The sequence below is a fragment of the Sminthopsis crassicaudata genome, chromosome 4 (genome assembly GCF_048593235.1).
Source record: "Sminthopsis crassicaudata isolate SCR6 chromosome 4, ASM4859323v1, whole genome shotgun sequence".
Lineage (NCBI taxonomy): Eukaryota > Metazoa > Chordata > Mammalia > Dasyuromorphia > Dasyuridae > Sminthopsis > Sminthopsis crassicaudata.
Window position 1 is genome coordinate 228374806 of NC_133620.1, and position 21502 is coordinate 228396307.

The 21502-nt window shown below is 35.6% G+C and overlaps 1 protein-coding gene across 1 annotated transcript in view; it reads left to right on the top strand.

The window, feature by feature from the left end:
* The window catches only part of ME1 (malic enzyme 1), a 237775-nt gene that overhangs the window by 104846 nt on the left and 111427 nt on the right, over window positions 1–21502 (top strand). The window contains exons 4-5 of the mRNA XM_074310410.1: window positions 13880–13955; window positions 15026–15187. Of these exons, the coding sequence (XP_074166511.1) occupies window positions 13880–13955; window positions 15026–15187 (238 nt within the window). The remainder of the gene's footprint in view (window positions 1–13879; window positions 13956–15025; window positions 15188–21502) is intronic.

Here is a 21502-nt window from a genome sequence, read left to right on the forward strand (position 1 = left end):
GAAGAGAAGACTGAAATGACCAAAGATCTCAGGAAGAAAAAACAAGCTTAGAGACTTTCAATGTAAGCAGATAACCAACAGGGAAGACATTAGTACCAGAAAAGGCCTTCAGATCTTGTTAGCAAGTTTAGACATCTGTGAATAATAAAGCAAAGCAAAGGAACATGAAAGGAAAACTAATGAGGTCAAGGGTAGAGAAAGGAACTATATTCACTTCTTGAATGCTTTAAAAGAGATTCAGAATCACTAGAGCAAAATTTATGATTTTCACAGTAGAAATAATTAGGATAGAAAAAGAACTTGAAACCAAGGTAGCATATCTCACCAGACAAACAAACAACAACAAAAAAGTATTTGATTGGGAATGTAAATATAGGAAAGTAAAGAAAGGATAATCTTGACTTCACTTCAAAAAGCAGGAAAGTAAAAGAGAAACAAAAAGCAATAACATTAAAGAAAACAGGTTCTGCATACAAGAAAAATACAGTATTTTAAAACTTGGGGTACAAAGAGACACTATAAAGGTTAAAGATCTCTCAGAAGCACATGATACAAGAAGCATACAAGACAAATCCACAGAATTGTACGCAGAAAAAAAGTATTAATCAGCAGAACCCATTAATCACTACAGGGTAGGAGGAGCACCCTGAAACTGCAATCATGCTATGGCTATATAACATGTATACAATGTATACATGCACATGATGTATAATTGACTCTTCCCTCTCCCTTACCTCACAAATCCCAAATATTTCAAATCCTGTCCATTTGACCTCTACCATACATACCCCTTCTATGCCTCTCTTTCAGACCTTCATTACTTAGTCACTGACTAGTATAACAGCTCTCTACAACAGGTGTTCCTTCCTCTAGGCTGTTCCCTTTTATCCTTCCTATTTCTGACTAGTGATCTCCCTAAATTAACAAGTATAATCATTTTACTCCCCTGCTCAGAAACCTTGAATTACTCTTTGCTGTCTATGGGATGAAATAACAACAATTCATACTGTTTCTCTCTCATCCAAACTGACTTCTTTTTCACATCTCCGATCTACTTTTCCAGCCTTATTTCTTTCTAAAAATGTTTCAAACACTTCTAATGAAGGAATGTCTTTTTTCATATATGGTTAGGCTCAGATATGCAGAATAGATGACCTTCAGCTATTTCATGAGCTTCTTGTTCTTTGGAAACATTATATTCCATTTCCTCCAGTATTTTCTGATGGATGCAAAATAGTTTTACTCCTTTTACATTTCTATTCACTTTAAAATTGAAGGTGTTTCTTCTGGTTTTTATGGAATTTGTTGTATCTCAATGGAATTTTAAACTTTAACCATTATACATCTTAAATTTTGCGGTCTCAGGTAATTTATTGGTTCTTTTGATTAATACAATGTTTTCTGCATGCAGAAGTTCTGGAGAGTTTTCTTGTATTACTTCTTGCATTATAGTGTTCTGATTTTTTGTTATGTTCTTCCGAGTTAATTACAGAAACAGGTTACTCCAGTGTAAATTTCCTATCGTGAATGAAGAGGGGCTTTTAAAAAATCTATACAGATTTATGCTTCAGTTTACATGTACATTAATTTCATTTTAGTTCTATGAGAAACTAACAAAAGACCAATTATTGTTGTCCTTTTGAAAGTGTTGATAATACATCATCCTAAATATCAGTTCATGACAACCATTTTTTCATTATTATCCAGAATCCTAGAGTATGCATTAATTAATAGGCTACTTTTAGAATTTTCTTTTCATTGACAGAAGATGGGTAAAACTTGTATAATTTTAGATATAATTCTTTCTGCACATTAAAGAATGGTGGTAGTAGTATATGAGTTCTTTCAATTAATCATTAAATACTATATGTACAAAACAACAACTCTCATTAAGAAAATGATTTTTTTAGTCTTTATATTAAAGGAAATTTCAATGGATTTTTTTTTCAAACTTCTTGACCAATTATTAAGCCCATATGGGTGTCTAGAAAAATTGAATTCACATGTTATTTGAGTGTTGCATGTAAATGAATCATTTTTTTGTTTATTTTGAAAAAGACATTAGAAGACTTATATTTTTTTTTCTGTATTTCTAAAAACACTAATTAAGGAAGCCTCCTTTTTTCTTGCACTAAGATGGAAAATATTAACATCCATTATTTAACCCACAAATATGACCAAAAAACAAAGCAAAACAAAACAAAAACCTTTACCAAATCACAGGGGTTTGTTTGCTCATCAACCAGATATTTTCTCCATGTCTGGTCTGTTAAATCAGCAAATGACTGCCACGTTTGGGAAATATGTTAAAAATTTTCAACAAGAGGGGCAGCTAGGTGGCACAGTGGATAGAGCACCAGCCCTGAATTCAGGAGGACCGGAGTTCAAATCTTCCTAGCTGTGTGACTCTGGGCAAGTCACTTAACCCCAGCCTCAAGAAAAAAAAAAAAAAAGATTTCAACAAGCAACTGAAAGTTGAAAGAATATTTTGAGATCATTTTTCTTCTTATTTGGAAAAAAACAAACAAACCCAAAAGCATTGAATGGAAGTCCCAGCTTGTCATATTGAAATTTGGAGAAGTCAGTTTGGATGAGAGAGAACTAATGCCCCCAACCTTCAAATGGAAGTTTTGCAAAGGTGATTGCTTATCATTTCAGTTACTTCTAGTAATCATCTTCAAATTATGAAAGAAATGTTAAATTATACTTTTAAGTTAACACTATTTCTTTTATGTATTTTATCCTTTTCCATTTTAATATATATGCCATCTAATGAGTAATAAGTAATTTGCCCAACATCCATTTAGCAAAATTGATAAGAGAACTTAAATATCCTAGTTGTAGATATAAAGGAGAATCACAGAATCTTAGAATTGGAAAGAAAAAGAATACAGAAGTCATGTAATGTAATGCATACTTGAAGAGGAATTATTTTTATAACATCTCTCATAAATAGTAGTCCTGTCATTTAAAAGACTCCAATAGTGGGAAATCTGAGCTAGCTCAACTTTTTTTAGAAAGATTTAAGTGTAAGAAAGGGATTGGGGGTGGGGGGTGGATTCTGGGAAGATGGCCTAATAGTTTGGTTAATTTCAAGTTCTCTTTCAATTTCCCCCATAAATACAACAAATTTGCATCTCAGGGTAAACATAGACTGGTAAAAAAATCTAGAAGACTTGAGGCAGAACTGGGGTCCTCCTGATATAATCTTGAGATCTGAAGAAAGATGCCAGGCTAGGATTTAACCTGTCTGAATCTCAGAGACCTCCAGGATAGCTCCACAGAGGACCCTAGGGCTAGTTGAGTGTGTGTGAAGCCTCTGCAGGAATCACAAAGACTTTTGCCTCCCTCCCAGACCATTTGTCTAGTCAGGGTTTGAGTCCAAGAAATGGAGTGAACTTGGCTTGATTGGGAACAGTTGTGCTACTGAGACAGCTTCAGGGAGAAGGAACCAGCCTCCATGAGTACAAAGGGAGTGGGGCAGGGATGCTGCTAGCAGCTAGAGGCACTTGCAGGAGGATGGAGCTCTTGGTTTGGGGTTCCTGGTCAGAAGAGAGAGCTGAAGGGAAGCTTGAGGCATCATCCCTCACCCCACAATTAGAGGTACTTAACTAGTATCTCTTATTATTTTCAAAAAAGATGAATGACCAAAGAAGACAGAACCCCATCATTGAAACTTGTTATGAGAACAGAAAAGACGGGGGGGTCATCATCAGAGGAAGACCCTTTGTTTAAAAAAACAAAACAAAACAAAACAAAACTTCTGCCCCAAAGAATACCATGAAATGGCTGCCCACCAAGAGAGAATTTACAGAAAATTTAAAAATTTAAAAAAGAATTTAAAAACCAAATAAGAGACATTGAGGAAAAAAACAAAAATGTAATGTTCTTTAGGTTTCCTTGGGGGTGTTTGGGAGCAGCCTTCGTTTCAGTTCAGAAATCACCACAAGTACAGCCAGGTATTAAAGTCAAAATCCTTTATTGTCTCCTTCAAAGTCTTGTCTCCTTTCCTGGAGTATGGTTAGCTTTCTTAGAGGCCTACCTCTCTCATTGGTTCTGAGAGCTTGAGCTCCTGCCTCCTTCTCTGCCCTCTGAATCTGTCCAAATAAATCCTGGCTAAGGCTCCTAGTTTATATGCTCTACACTGAGTATAAATCAATCATTATATCACTAGGAAACCCATTATTTGTTGTAAGAGTAAATCAGTGCTAAACTAGATTTAACCATTGTCTCCTCAATTCCACCTAGTACCTTTTTTCAAGTTCTGGCCCAACACAAAAAACCAAAAACCATCAAAGAAAACAAGAAGATTATTTAAAAAACAAAAACCATTAACCAGTTAGAAAAGGAGGTACAGAGTCTTAAAGATAAAAATAATTCTTTGAAAATCATAATTGGACAAAGGGAAACCAATGAAGCTATAAGAGACCAAAAAATAACAAAACAGATTTTAAAAAATGAGAAAATAGAACAGATTGTGAAACATCAGAAAAACGACAGATCTAGAGAACAGTTCAAGAAGAGAAAATATAAGAATAATTGCCAGAAATTTGTGATCAAAAAGAGAACTTTGACACAATAATGCAGGAAATAATCCAAGAAAATTGTCCTGGAGTGACAAATATGAGGGGAAAGTAGAAATAGAAAAATCTATCTGTCACTACCTCAAACAGATCTTTTGTATAAAACACACAAGAATATTGTTGCCAAATTTTGAAACCTCCCAGATCAAAGAGAAAATTTTGTAACAAACAGAAAAAAAGAAAGCAATTCAGATACACTGGAGCTAGTTAGAATTATACAAGATTTAGCAACAGCTACAATAAAAGACTGCGTTTCTCAGAATTTTATCTACCGACAATAAAAAAAAAAAAAAAAAAAAAAGAATTATGCCTGTGGCCAAAAATATATCCAGCAAAATTGTCTATAATTTTGAATGAGGAAAAAAATGGACATTCAATGAACTTGAAGATTTTCAGAACTTTCTATCAACCGAACTTGAACTTAACAGAAAATTTAAAATGTAGGAGCCAATATCAAGATCAGTTTTAAGGAACTCAACATGAAAAAATTGTTTTTTTCACACGGGAAATGTAAATTATATGTTTAAGATTCACATCAACAATAAGGTAGCTCAAAAGAAAGATTGGCAGAGTTAAGGTAAAAATAGTAAATGTTAGTTAGCATCAGCCCTGAAGTCAGGAGGACCTGAGTTCAGATCTAGTTTCAGACACTTAACACTTCCTAGCTCTGTGACCCTGGGCAAGTCACTTAACACCAATTGCCTCAGCAAAAAAATAAATAAATAAATTTGTGAATGTTATACTAATGATGTGCAGTGGAAGAATAGACATAGAGACAGTAGAAGTCTAAAAACCTACATTACATTAGGAGTAGGCTCAGTAGCCAACATTACATATATGCCACAAATGAGTATAGCACCCTCCAAATTTCAGGGATAGGAACAATGTTTCTGTGTGTGTGTGTGTGTGTGTGTGTGTGTGTGTGTGTGTGTGTACATATGTATATTTTTTTTAAGCTATACCATGCGGGAGTAGTGAGGGAGATAAAGGGGAAAAAGGAATAAAGTAAATAAGGTGCACAGCAGAGTACCAAAGAACAATTTACAAGGAAGTAAAGAAAGAATTATAATTTCTTCCACTAATATACTTTCTTGATCTGTTAATTTGTTATAAATTTTGAACTCTCTCTAATGTTCTGCTGGACAAATGACAATGTTCTCTGTTGTTTTGCTTTACTTTGTTTTGTATTCCTTTTCTATTTTTTCTCTTTTCTTATTCTGTTTTTTTTTTCCCAAATAAAATAAAATTTAAAAAAGAAACAGAGAAGATGGCACCTTGGGCAGAACCCCAGAGCACCTGAATTCACATCCAGTCACAGACACTTACTATGTGACCCTGATCAAATCATTTAACATCTGTTTTCTTCACTTTTTTCATCTATAAAATGGCGATGACAATAATAGTACCTACTTCCCAGAATTGTTATGAGGATCAAATGAGATTATAATTTTAAAATGTACAGTGCCTGATATAAAGTAAAATCACCATCATTATCATTATCATTATATGTAATTGAAATCTCTCCCTCCATCTTCCAGTTTCAGGTCATTATTCTTTGGAGTCTCTTTTACATAACAATCCATCCCTGGATCTCAATTTTCTCATTTATAAGATGAGAGGTTTGAATTAGATAATCTCTCAGGTCTTTTTCTCTTCTAAGTCTTATGCACCAGACTTAGAAATACTTCTAAATAATGTTCTGAGTTTCCTCATGTCTGTTTAAAAGCATTGACTTTCTTCAAAGCCTCATTCCAGATGAGGTTAGCCCACCTTCTCCTTGACACTTTTCTTCATTAAATTTATTTAGTCTGATGTATGACTTTTAATCTTTTTAATTTATATCTTTTATTTTTATATGATTTTCATTTCTCTAACCTTTTTGCACTTCAGTTAGCCATTCCTTGTAACCAATATTTCAAAAAGAAAAATATCAGTTTTGCAAAATCAATCTATGCATCAATCTCTGACAGTATTTGTAATAGTTTACACCCATGGTTCCCAATCATAATTTAGACAGTAAAATTTTTTTCTTTCTCCATTTATATTGCTTTAATTATATATATTGTTTTCTGATTTGTTACTTCTCTCTTCTCTCATGCCTCTCTGAATTCTTTGTGTTTTTATTTCTTAATATATTTTGTTCATGTACTACATTTTATTTAGCTCTTCCTCAGACAATAAATACTTACTGTTTACAGTTTTTCTTACAGCACAAAATAAAAATGTTCTAGTATTGTATTTGAGACCTTTCTGACTGACCTCCTTGGGACATTTATTGAGCATTAAGATGCTTTGTGGTGTAATGCCGGAGAAACTGAGGCAAGATAGAGATTAGAGAGTATTTAATATTTTATTTAAAAGGGAGAGATTTTCTGGGACCAAATGGATCCATGGTTTGGTCCCAGGGCTGAATGAGACTGTGGTTTCCAAGAATCCAGTGTGGATTCTCAATGACATATATACATGTAGCTTAGACTTGGGGTAGACTGAGGCAGGGGAGGAGTCAGGGTGCTGAGAGCGGGAATGGGACTCTAATAGGATGGGGTGAGCTTCTGGAGAGGGGATGACAATAATGGGGGGGAGGCACCTCAGAGATGGGGAAAATCATCTTGATAAGACAGTATCTGATATTCTGATAGCTTGGGATGGGGAGAGGCATTCTGATATTCTAAAACATAAGATCTTTTATCCTTATCAAATATTCTGATTAAGAGGGAGGGGTGGTTTTGCAGGATTGAACAGAACAATTAGAAACTGAGGTAAAATTATTAGGGAAACTGAGGCAGGATTGAGTCAGGATAATTAGGGAAACTGAGGCAGGACAATAAAAGAGAACTGTGGCATAACATTCTACACTCTCTTCTGAATATTCAGATCATTGAATTACCTTTCTCTAGAAGGTGTTAGCACCATAATTTTGACCAACCCTATGTAAAGCAAATAAACCAAAATAAAACTAGAAACATGCAAGGACTTATGACAAGGACCAGTCTCTCCCTGATAATCCCAGAATTATTAGCATCAAATATCATTCCTAATTTAGGGAGACACACAGGCCTCCATGTTGCAGAAATAGCAGGTCCTCTGAAGTTGGGGAGCATCTCACTTTGAGATAGACAGTTCACTGTGAGTTAGGTCTGTGGTCATTGGTGCATTTAACTCAGCTTCTGCTTATAGAGGGAGTAGCAGTGCTCAAGATAGTCCTGCTGCCCATCCTAAGAGGGCACCCCAAGTCTGTCAGGGACTCCAAAAGGGGAGAAAAGTGGGGCCTGGGATAGCTCCACCTGTCCCCTCTCAAGAGAACAGGAGCTGCTAGTAGGAAACAGATTTCTGAGCATAGTGTCAGAGTATATACACAGTTAGATCAAAGCAGGCAAACCTTGAACTTTTAGAGGCCTGATACCAAACTGCACGGTCCTTTGAGAATGCTGAAATACTAATTAAGGAACTGGGGTAACAGGAGTGTAGAAGCAGATCAGAGAGACTGCCAGTCCTAGGACAGGTGTCTGATTTCTGGTTGTTTCTAAAAAATAATCCCCAAAACTGAGTCTGCCAGGGCAATTCCAATAGAATAAGGGATTTCAAAGTTAAAACATAACCAGCAAATCATAGTCCAGTAATTTTAAGCAAGGAATAAAAATGAAAAGGACTGTTTAAATAATTTCCAACTCAATCTGAACTAATGAGATAGGGGGTGGGACAGAAGTGCCTAAGAAAAATACATCCATTTTCTGGGACACTGATGCATTGCTGGTGGAGCTGTGAAAGAATCTGGAGAGCAATTTGGAACTATGCCCCAAAAGTTATCAAACTGTGCATACCCTTTGATCCAGCAGTGCTACTACTGGGCTTATATCCCAAGGAAATACTAAAGATGGGAAAGGGACCTGTATGTGCCAAAATGTTTGTGGCAGCCCTGTTTGTAGTGGCTAGAAACTGGAAAATGCCCATCAATTGTAGAATGGTTGGGTAAATTATGGTATATGAAGGTTATGGAATATTATTGCTCTGTAAGAAATGACCAGTAGGAGGAATACAGAGAGGCTTGGAGAGACTTACATCAACTGATGCTGAGTGAAATGTGTAGAACTAGGAGATCATTGTACATTTCAACAGTGATACCGTATGAAGATCTAATTTGGTTCCAATTGATCAATGGTGGGCAGAATCAGCTACACCCAGAGAAGAAACACTGGGAATGAGTGTAAACTGTTTGCATTTTTGTTTTTCTTCGCAGATTATTTTTACATTTTTAATACAATTTTTCTTGTGCAACAAGAGAACTGTTCGGTCCTACACACATATATTGTATCTAAGATATACTTTAACATGTTTAACATGTATAAGACTGCCTGCCATCTAGGGGACGGGGTGGAGGAAGGGAAGGGAAAAGTCGGAACAGATGTGAGTGCAAGTTATAATGTTGTAAAAAATTACCTAGGTATATGTTCTGTCAATAAAGTTATAATTAAAAAAAATACATCAGTTTTCCCAATTCTTAATCAGTTTCTTCTTCCCTTTTTTTTCTCACGGAAAGGAATTATCAAATAACCATTTCACATTTAAATCCCAAGAGTGAGTTAAAATTCCTATACAGAACAGATGAGTACAGTAAGTTTCCTAAAAATCCCTGATACAGCAATAGTCACACAGTTTTAACAAAGCCCTCCCAAATTTTAAAGTAATATATGTCCCAATCAGGGTTCCTAAATTCCCATATCAGTCCTTCAGGGATAGGGGACGAAGCCTTATTCAAAACTGCTTTAGGCTGGGCACTGGCAGGAGATTCTCAGTCCATGCAGGAGATATGTGTGGTGTGGCCTGGCGTGCTGGCCAAAGCTGATCTAGGGCCCAGAAGCAAGTTAATACCTGTAATTTGACCAAAATCTAGAACAAAAACCACAAATCTAGCAAATAAAGGTTAGAACAGACTGATACAAAAAGTGAAGAGGCCAGTATGGATTGGCCAGCATCTTAATAGGTTTTCTTCACAGGACAGGCAAATGGCTGGCTATAATTCCAAAAGATAAAATGGTAGTTAGCCTTTTGTCCTTTCATTAGTTAGAAACCATAAAGAAAAACTTGAATATCCAGACACCATATCTAGTAACAGATAGGTGATCAGACTAAATATTTATTTGCCCAAATATTTAGGATATAAGGATTACATATAAATAACCAAATTGGAAATAGCAAGGTATGATATAATTGAATTGCATTAACAGTTTCTATTGATCATTGCTCTGGTCATAGAAATCAATCACAGGAGGAAAAAAGTTCAGGGACGCAATTATAACATAACATAAGCAGTTAAAACTTAACTTTCAGCAAAACAGTATGAAAAAGCTTTAATTCATTTTTACTCTGGTTAATTGTTCCACTAACTGTCAGAGGGTGGAGCTTTAAAACTCCCAAATAGCATTAACTATAAGCCCAAGGAATTTTACTTCCAATAACAAATCCCATTAACTAAAGTTTCAGATAAACCCTAAACAGATATTTACCATAACCTTCTATTTATAAGAGTAAGAATTTGCCTCAGTAAGTTCACTTCTTTCATATCTAAGTAGACAGTTTCATAAGTGAACATTATACATACAAATCATTTTGTTTTTTAAAACACCCAGTACATAAATATTCCAAATTACATATTGTCCATAACAAACATTTTAAAAAGGACAAAAAAAAAAAAAATCCTTTTCTGATGCTCTTTAAATGATCTCAGGTTGACCCAACTTAATTAAAACTTAGAATATCCTATACAGAATATGCTAATACCATATAAAAGAATCCAAGAGGTTCTTAAAACTATTAAACTTTTAGACTACCATAACCTCATATTGATCACAAGTTATCTTTCATATTTAACAGAAACATTTTCAAAAAGACAAGGAAAAACTATTATTTTCCAAAGCCCTTTAAATGGTGGGCATAACCTCAGGATATAATTAATCAAACTTATATAGAATACCCAATTCCATATAAAAGAATCTGAAAGATTCTTAAAAATATCCTTTAAACAGTAGAAGCAATTAATAGCTGCAGTTTCTTAAAAAAAAAAAAAAAAAAAAAAAAAAAGCCACCATCTTAATGGGGCAATTGGGATTAGATTATCTATTTCCATGTGGTTGCCCTTCCCCCATTCCACCATGCTTCCTGACCCCAACTTCTCACAGCTAACCTTTTAGGGTCCCATTTCCCCAGGATCCAGTCTGCCAGCTAAAGACAAGCCCCAACCTCATGGGATATCTCTTTTCCCATGGGAAATAGCAAATTCTTTAGGGGTTTGTGCCTTTTTATTCCCTATTTCTGGAAAGCCATTTTCCTCTCTCTTCCTCCTCCTCACACACCATCTCTTCCTGTCCCATCTCGTGTCTCACCTCCCAATGCCTACTTGCTCAAACCTTCTCCGACACACTTTAAACACTCCCAAACCGATAATCTTTCTTACTACATACTCCATTTAAACTTTTAATTGCTTTTTTAACTTTAAACTTCAAGATTTGCAAATAACTTTGAACTAGCTGTCATAAAACTTATACATATACCCAACAGAGCATAGTTTACAAATTACCCAATACTTCTAGAAAGCAACACACCATCTAAGGAGGGAGAGACAAAAACAATCTCCCAAGGTAAGCTGCTGGCATTTTGTTTTAATAACCTATATTTTAACTTAAAACCCAATCAAATACAGCTTTAAATTCCCAATAATATAAAATTGCTTTTCCTATCATATTAAAAATAATGAATTTCACTAGACATCATAGTGTTCCCTTTCCCCCTCCCCTCCTCATCTCACACCCTACATGGCCATTATTCCCAATGGACTTTGGCCAGAGTTGGAGCCTTTAGAAAAGTCAGACCTTTCTTTATCTAATTAGAGGCACATGACCCCTTTCGGGCAAATTAACAGAATTTCTTTAACAAGCTATTGTTCTTTTAAGATCTTACACTTAAAAGATAACTAAATCTAGCCTGCATAGGCAACAGTATAATTATTTCCCACAATTTTAAAACTGCCCAAAAGAATACTCAGAACAAATCTGGCATGCAAAGGCAATAGTAACATTATTTCCCACAATTTCAGAATCATCCTAAAATTCCTAATCAAATGTTTTCTCCAGCCTGAGCTTCAGTCTGATAAGATTTTTTTGCCCTTTACTCTAGCAGGCTCTGAAAATCTGTTCCAAAGAAAAACTATCAACCAGTTTTAAAATATTTACAAATTAGTGCAACCAGTTAAAAGTTTAAAATCACAAGGAAAATATATGCAAATACATTTGCAACACTGAAATAACCAGTTCCCAAACTTCTTAATCATTGTTCTTAAACCTTTAGCAGAACTCTTTAACCAACAGAACAGACAGACAAGTCACACAGAACACACAGACATAGACTGTGCAGTTACAACATTTAATAAGACATTAACATCAAAACTAGAGCCAAATAGTGTCTTAAAAAGACACCCAGATTTATACTCTAGAATGCCCAGAGTTGTGCCAACTGGCACACAGATGTGTCTTAGACACCCAGGTAGTGCCACATAGGGTCCTATTGACACTTCCCAGGGTTGTTTGGCTTGTCAGCCCAACTTTTTCTGGAGACCATATTCGCTAGCAATCAGACCAGACAGAAAACTTATCCTGTAGGGGTTTGAAACCAGATTCTCCCTTGGCCAAATGGAGTGTCCACCATCAGGCATCAGGCACAGTTGTAGTTGAAAACTGCTCTTTCCTGGAGATTCTGGAGAAATCCAGAGGGCTGACCTCTCCAGGCCAAGAACCCAGATCCCCAGCCGCCCTGGGCCCAAGATGGAGACCAGAAGGTCTCTTGTCTCTAATTCTGCTCTCGTTTTCTAACATCTCGGTGGGAAGCCTCCAAAATGTAATGCTGGAGAAACTGAGGCAGGATAGAGACTAGACAGTATTTAATAATTTACTTAAAGGGAGAGATTTACTGGGACCAAATGGACCTATGGCTTGGTCCCAGGGCTGAATGAGATTATCATCTCCAAGAATCTGTCAAACTGTGAGTTCTCAATGAGATATATACACTGTAGGTCAGACTCAGGGGGTAGATCAAGGCAGGGGCGGAGTCAGGGTGCTGAGAGCGGGAACTGGATTCTGACAGAATGGGGTGAGCCTCCAGAGATGGGGGATGACATCATGGGGGGAGGAACCCCAGAGATGGGGAGAGGCATCTTGATAAGATAGTATCTGACATTCTTGGGATGGGAGAGGCATTCTGATATCCTAAACATAAGTTTTTTTTATCCTTATCAAATATTCTGATTAAGTGGGAGGGGAGGTTTTGCAGGATTGAGCAGAACAATTAGAAACCAATGCAGGACAATTTAGGAAGACTGAGTCAGGATAATTAGGGAAACTGAGTCAAGACAATAAAAGAGAACTGTGGGATAACTTTGGTGGTCTGGAAGTGAACTCTGAGCTTTCAAAGGCATTGCCAGTAGAGTATTAGCTCTGGCAGTTTAAAATATGTTGGAAAGGCTTTGAATATGATTCCTGTAGTTTACTTGTCTGCTTTCTAAGGACTAATTTATCTAAGTATAGAGATGTTAATTACCAATAAGTTAACCCATTGGTAAAGGCTTCTTCTTCTTTCTTCCTCTTCTTTCTCCTCCTCTTCTTAGTTTCCCTCTCTATCCAGTGTCATATTAAATCTTTCAAGGTACACTTTTTAACAAATGTTCTCATGTTTACATGGTCACTGCTTCATTGTTGGTCAAGCAAGGAAATGAACTTCATACATGGTAACAGATGCTTGTATTTGTAAAAAAAAAAATACATGATTATATGAATGTTCCTTTGATTACTGCAGGTTTAGTCATTGGAAAAACTTTGTTGCATAATTACTTAAATGTAATGGATCAAACTCCTAGAGATAATGTGATTTTATATAGTAAATCAAATTCCTTATCTGGTTTAAATTGTAAAGAAATACCTCTACACTGATGACTTAATGTGGAGATATCCTTCATTTCTTAAAGAAAAGCTTAAAGAAAAAACTCTTGCAGTTCTTACTGTTAAGATAAAATACATATCTGCTTTCTTAGAACCAGACTAGCTGGGTCAGAAGTTTGGGTACTGAGTTAGGAGTTTTTGTTCCTTTGCTTATAGTAATCCACATCAGTTGAGGGGATTCCATACATAGAGGCATTATTGAATGCTTGATGTACAATAGAAATATATATTGTTTTACTGAAATGCAACTTATATTTTCATTTTTTTTCAATTTATTTGAAAACTTCTCTCTTTTGTTTGTTCTTTTAACAGAGGTCTCTTTATCAGTATCCATGACCGAGGTCATATTGCTACATTGCTAAAGTCATGGCCTGAAGATAGTGTCAAGGTAGTATATTGTTTTTCCTTTAGTAAATATTTGTTATTTTCTCTGTGAAATTTAATGAAACACCCTCCCTCCTCCCTCTCCCCTCCTTTCCTCCCTCTCTACCTCTTTCCCTCCCTCCCTCCTTCCCTCCCTTCCTGTTGCTCTATCCTAGCTGCCCCTAAATTTATATTTTCTTCATGAATTTTGTGTTAATGTTCATTTACTTTATTTATGAATAATTGCCCGTATGGTGCGATTTTATAGAAAAGTCTACCTTCAAGGCAAGTTTTGATGAGTCTCCTTTATTATTGTTTCAACCTCTTCATAATATGGCACCATTCTTTCTTTATAGTCTTATTTCATTTTACTCCCTTTCATTTACCATGTTCTAGGCAAATTGAGTACTTTATTCTTCTCCAGAGTCTATATTCTATCTTTTACCTCTCTGTACTTGCATAGGCTATGCCCCACAACTCTATAGACTCATTCACAGCTTACTTGGGTCTCTTAGAATCTAGTTTCATTCTCTAGTTTCATTCAGTAGTCACTCCACATGTCACTTTCTAGTGGCCTTCCTCCTCCTCCTCTTCCTCCTCTTCCTCCTGCTCATTTAAGTTTCCCTCCCTATCCAGTGTCACATTGAATAACTGTCTAACTTTGTTTTCTCATGTTTATATGGTCACTACTTCATTGTTGGTCAAGCAAAGAAATAAACTTCACACATGGTAACAAATGCTTATATTTGTAAAAAAAACAAAACATGATTATATGAATGTTCCTTTGATTATTGCAGGTTTAGTCATTGAAAAAACTTCGTTGCATAATTACTTAAATGTAATGGATCAAACTCCTAGAGATAATGTGATTTTTATACAGTAAATCAAATTCCTTATCTGGTTTAAATTGTTAAGAAATATCTTAACAATTTAAACCAGATAAGGAATTTGATTTTAATTTAATGGAATTGAATTCAGATTATGATTTTAAAGGCCTTCCTAGTCATCAGAGTTCCTTCATATGTACATTCATTGTGATATGTATTAGGCTCTCCAAATAGTTATTTATAGCAATAGGTTTCATTTTCTCTCTAGGCTATTGTGGTAACTGATGGAGAACGGATCCTTGGTTTGGGTGATCTTGGCTGCAATGGAATGGGCATTCCTGTTGGAAAACTGGCATTGTATACTGCCTGTGGAGGGATGAATCCTCAAGAGTGTCTGCCTGTCACCCTTGACGTGGGAACTGAGAATGAGGTAAATGGTTTCTTAAAGGCCCAGTACATTTAAAAAATTAAATGGATTATTTTCCACATCCCTGGAATTTAATCCTTTGTTGTTTTTTCTTCTAATCTCTCCACTCAAGGGTTAACCTTTTCCACATTCCCTTAGTATATTGTTTGCTTTCTGATGAATGTTTTGTACTCTCTCTTAATAAGTAGATTTTGTTCTGTGACAGCATAGATTAGAAATATTTCTGATTCCAAATTCATGGATCATCCTTACAAGCTCTAATGTTAAGAGTTTGGTCCAGTACAAATTGTTCTTGTATTAACATGTTTTTCAAATGACTTGGAATGTGCTCTTATATCAGTTTTAGGATCTTTGAGTAAAAAAGTAGATTATCTACTTTTCCATTCACTCTTTTTCCAGCTGATAGCTAGGCAATGAGTAGCAACCGAGAACATGAAAATTAAAGGGGAAAATCTCTACAATGGTTATGAGAAATAATGGTCAAATAGGAGTAAAATCCTAAGGCATTTATTTTATAATTAGAAGCTAAATCCAGTATAAATAGTCATTATTTAAGGTCTTCTCTCAAGTTGAGATCATTCAATGTTTATAGTTACTTTTGTTACCTTCTTATCATTAAGTTCTCAAATCATTCAAGAATTTGCCTTTTAGTTATATTTATACCTTGTTTGTCTTTGTCCTTTTTATGTACTTTTTCTATGCCAGTTTTGATTCTTGAACAATTGAAATCAAAATCTGTTCCTTGTTACCTAGATAAAGGTTTCTTAAATGTTTTCTACTTGGATCCCTTTTCGCCTGAGAAATTTTATGTGACCCCATCTGAAATCTGAGCCAAGGTCCTTCTGGCACCATTTGTGCATATGTGTGGTACATATTGTGTATGTTGTTTGTTCAGACCCAAAACTTCAGTGAAGTCTCACAATGCAACATGAGCAAATGCTGCCAGAAACACCTTAGATTCATTCATCATGCAGTTGATTTTGAATTGATTTTTGATTATTGCATTTTGAAACCTTTTACTATTACCAATTTTTCACTACCCTCACATTCAGTAACATGACCCCATATTTGGTTAAAACTCATAGTTTAAGAAGCTTTGACTTAGATTGCATATTTTTTATCTATACAAGTATCTGTTTTTGTAAAGCTATGTTGAACCCATTTATCAGGTGGGAATCTTGTAAAAAGTTCTTCTTACAAAATCTTTGAAAGCAATTTTCTTAAAAATTCTTATTTACTGCACCATCAGATTTTTAAATAGAAATAAATATTTTAAATTTAAAGGAACTTTAGAGTTCATCTAGCTTAACAACCTCATTTTATGCATGAGGAATTAATTCAGAGAAGTCAGTTGATTTGTCAAGGGTCACACAGATAATAGCTTATAGAGCTAAGATTCAAATTCAGGTCCTTCATACTATAAATCTATTCCTCTTTCTCTACTCTATGCTATCCTATATATGTTTATCCTAAATAAATGTTTTCAGAAATTTTGAAGATCTCCAAAAAAGTTATTGCTATCCTTGCCTGGTTATTGCCTGGTTTAAAATATTCCACATCAGTAAGAAAATATGCTGAAAACAATACTTAGAAATCAAGAAATCTATGTGGCATTTAAAAATATCATTTATGAGAGATGATGGTTCCCTGACTATCTCCTCCTCCTTTCCCTCACTTACCCCTTCAAAAACTAGCAGGTTCCTCTAGCTTCCTTTAAAGTTTTTCTCAAGTCCCACCTTTTTCAAAAGACTTTTCTTCGTTGAACCTTTCCTTACTCTCTGCCTTCACTGCAGTTGAAATCCTTCTTCCTGTTGTGGCTAGTGCCTTCAGTCTAAGCTAATCTTCCCTTTGCTTTATCCAAATCTCCTCTGTATATTATTTGCATGGTGATTTCCTCCTTTGACTTTCTGTGTATCCCTAACACTAGGATGATGTCTGACACATAGTAAGCTATTTAAGAAATGCTTGTTGATTGGCTGACTAAACTATGATGAGAGGAAGTTATCACCCCAAACCTAAGAAATCTATTTGAAAATTATTCCTTTTGACTAAGAAAAAAAAAAGTTGTAAGCATATGGCTGCCAAAGAAAGAGTTAAAAACATTGCTTTGTTTGATGTTTCTGAGTCAACCAACTTTGGGGTAGTCGTTAGGGCTTTTCCTAGATACTATTGTGCAGTTGACAGTTCTTCCTCCCTACTTGTAGCTTTCCATTTCCTCTGCCACTATCCCTTCAATTCCTTTATGCTGATTGAATGTCAAAGGTCCATGTTGGGATAGATAAGTGGCTCAGTGGGAAAGATGCTGGACTTGGAATCAGGAAGAGCTGAATTGAAATCTAGTCTCAGACACTTATGAGTTGCATTACCCTGGGCAAATTATGTAACCCCTGCTTGCTTCAGTTTCCTGTGGAATATAAATTACCATGTCTTTTCTGTTGTGAGAATGACTACCTGTTTACAAAGAGGCAGATCCATCCTATCTTTACTTTCCCCATGCTTGCAATGATGAATGAATGGTTATCACATTCTCAAAAGATCAGAGAATAATGGGGTTTCAACTTGAAAACTCACTTTATTTTTTTTTAATAGCTTTTTATTTACAAGATATAAGCATGGGCAACTTTTTAGCATGACAATTGCAAAACCTTTTGTTCCAATGTTTTCCCTCCTTCCCCTACACCCTCCCCCAGATGGCAGGTTCACCAATATATGTTAAATATGTTAAAGTATATGAAACCTCACTTTAAAAAGATTTCTGGCCTTCCCTTTATATCGATTTACCAAGAACCCTTATATGTATGGTCAGCCTCATTTACATTAGCATGATAAGACTAATATCTGCCAGGGCTTCTCCTACCACTCCCCTACTGGCTTGTTCTAGCATATTTTTCTCTAGTTGGCATTACCAATGAATAAAAAAGCCTCACCTTTGGGTCTTTCTGACTTAGTGAATGTCTAAAGATCACACAATTGACCATACCCTCCCCTGCTCAACAGATATGTTTCCTTATGGAGGCAAATACCACTTCTATAGAATCCAATTGCCATTGTATCTTTATTGATTGTCGTTGCTATGTTAAGGCTGAGTAAATTTTTTATTAACTGCTCTGACTTAGTAATGCCTTGCTTCATTTCAACATCAAATTGGAACCAATAGGGTGCTAGCTTAATTCTTTCCCTAACACTTGGTGGTGTTATGGAATCAAGGATTTACACTTGATAATGAAAGATAATGTGGCCAAATTTAAATTTATTTTAAAATTTTCAAGGGTTTAAAAATATAGTTAATGTATAGATCCTCCTCTGAAAGATGAGTAGGATGGGCATTGGAAGTGGGAGGGCAATAATGGATTCCCTTGTCCCTTTGAGAACATTTAGAGAAAATAAGGTAGTATTATATGTTTTTCTCTTAAGGATCTCTAATTATAAGTTCTATAACAAATGATCCCTATTTCCTTAATCTTATTGCTGAAATTGCTCCCAAATAAAGAAAAGGGTAAATATCTTTCTCCTCCCCCCCCCCCCCCCGAGGCTGGGGTTAAGTGACTTGCCCAGGGTCACATAGCTAGGAAGTGTTAAGTGTCTGAGACCAGATTTGAACTCGGGTCCTCCTGACTTCAAGGCTGGTGCTCTGTCCACCGCACCACCTACCTGCCCCTACAGTGCTCTTTAACTACCCCCCTTTACATGCTTCTATTAATGCAGCCGGTGTTCTATCCACTGTGCCACCTAGGTGTCCCCTAAATATCTTTATTTTATATTAAGTTTCTAAGAGTCTAGCCCATGTTAACTTTTCTTAGTAAAAGTAAACTTTTCTTAGTAAAACTGTAATGTAATTTCTAATTTCTATCTCACCTTGCTTGCTAGCTGTACTTTGTGTATTTTAATATACACAAAGAGCATATGTTTTGTTGATGGCTCTTTTGTTAAAATTCGTCTTTTCTACATTTCTCAGCATCTTTTCTGCTATTTTTCTACATGGTAGCTACTTTACATGTTATGTGGAAGGGTATTCATAAGCAAGTTTCTTCTTTTTTCCTTTCTTTTCAGACGTTTTCTTTAATCGTTTGCACTAAGACAAGTAAATACGTTCTTAATAATCCCTTTAGATATATTCTGTTCCTATCTTGTGTATATCCAATACAGTACTAGTAGTGAATTTTTGAATTTACTCATAAAAGTTGGTAGTGTTCCACATACCTTTCCTCTCTTCCACTGCTTTATTTTTAGAAAAATCCAAATATACTCCAGCCTTGAAGAAATGTATGAAATTCACTTTTGGCAGGCAGCAGTATCGCATAGACAACCCTGCTATAACTCCTTTCTCTGCCTCCCTCCTTTATTTTTGCCCTATAGTATCTTTTTCCTTATTTCTCCCATGCCTAATCTTTTTTTTTTTTTTTTTTTTATTATATATATATATATATATATTTTATAATATTATCCCTTGTATTCATTTTTCCAATTTACCCCCCCTCCCTCCATTCCCTCCCCCCGACGACAGGCAATACCATACATTTTACATGTGTTACAACATAGTCTAGGTACAATACATGTGTGCGAATATCATTTTCTTGTTGCACAATAAACATTAGAATCCGAAGGTACATGCAACCTGGGCAGACAGACATCAGTGCTAACAATTTTCATTCCCCTCCCAGTGTTTCTTCTCTGGGTGCAGCTACCTCTGTCCATCATTGATCAACTGGAAGTGACTTGGATCTTCTTTATGTTGAAGATTTCCACTTCCATCAGAATACATCCTCATACAGTATTGTTGTTGAAGTGTACAGTGATCTTCTGGTTCTGCTCATTTCACTCAGCATCAGTTGATTTAAGTCTCTCCAGGCCTCTCTATATTCCTCCTGCTGGTCATTTCTTACCGAGCAATAATATTCCATAACCTTCATATACCACAATTTACCCAACCATTCTCCAACTGATGGACATCCATTCATCCTCCAGTTTCTAGCTACAACAAAAAGAGCTGCCACAAACATTTTGGCACATATATGTCTCTTTCCGCTCTTTAGTATTTCTTTGGGATATAATCCCAGTAGTAGCGCTGCTGGGTCAAAGGGTATGCACAGTTTGATAACTTTTTGGGCATAATTCCAGATTGCTCTCCAGAATGGCTGGATTCTTTCACAACTCCACCAGCAATGTATTAGTGTCCCAGTTTCCCCACATCCCCTCCAACATTTGTCATTATTTGTTCCTGTCATCTTAGCCAATCTGACAGGTGTGTAGTGGTATCTCAGAGTGGTCTTAATTTGCATTTCTCTGATCAGTAGTGATTTGGAACACTCTTTCATGTGAGTGGATATAGTTTCAATTTCTTCCTCTGAGAATTGTCTGTTCATATCCTTTGACCATTTATCAATTGGAGAATGGTTCGGTTTCTTATAAATTAGGGTCAGTTCTCTATATATTTTGGAAATGAGACCTTTGTCAGAACCTTTGTTTTTAAAAATATTTTCCCAATTTGTTACTTCCCTTCTAATCTTGTTTGCATTAGTATTATTTGTACAGAAACTTTTTAGTTTGATGTAATCAAAATCTTCTATTTTGTGATCAATAATGATCTCTAGTTCTCCTCTGGTCATAAATTCCTTCCTCCTCCACAAGTCTGAGAGGTAGATTATCCTCTGTTCCTCTAATCTATTTATTATCTCCCTCTTTATGCCTAAATCATGGACCCATTTTGATCTTATCTTGGTATATGGTGTTAAGTGTGGATCCATATCTAATTTCTGCCATACTAATTTCCAGTTTTCCCAACAGTTTTTTCCAAATAATGAATTTTTATCCCTAATGTTGGAATCTTTGGGTTTGTCAAAGATTAGATTGCTATAGATGTACCCTTTTTTGTCCTTTGTATCTAATCTGTTCCACTGATCTACCGTTCTATTTCGTAGCCAATACCAAATGGTTTTGGTGACTGCTGCTATATAATATAGCTTTAGATCAGGTACACTTAGACCACCTTCCTCTGAGTTTTTTTTCATTAGTTCCCTTGCAATTCTCGACCTTTTATTCTTCCATATGAATTTTGTTGTTATTTTTTCTAGGTCATTGAAATAGTTTCTTGGGAGTCTGATTGGTATAGCACTAAATAAATAGATTAGTTTGGGGAGTATTGTCATCTTTATTATATTCGCTCGGCCTATCCAAGAGCACTGAATGTCTTTCCAGTTATTTAAATCTGATTTTATTTTTGTGGCAAGTGTTTTGTAATTTTTCTCATATAATTCCTGACTTTTCTTTGGTAGATGGATTCCCAAATATTTTATACTCTCAACATTTGTTTGGAATGGA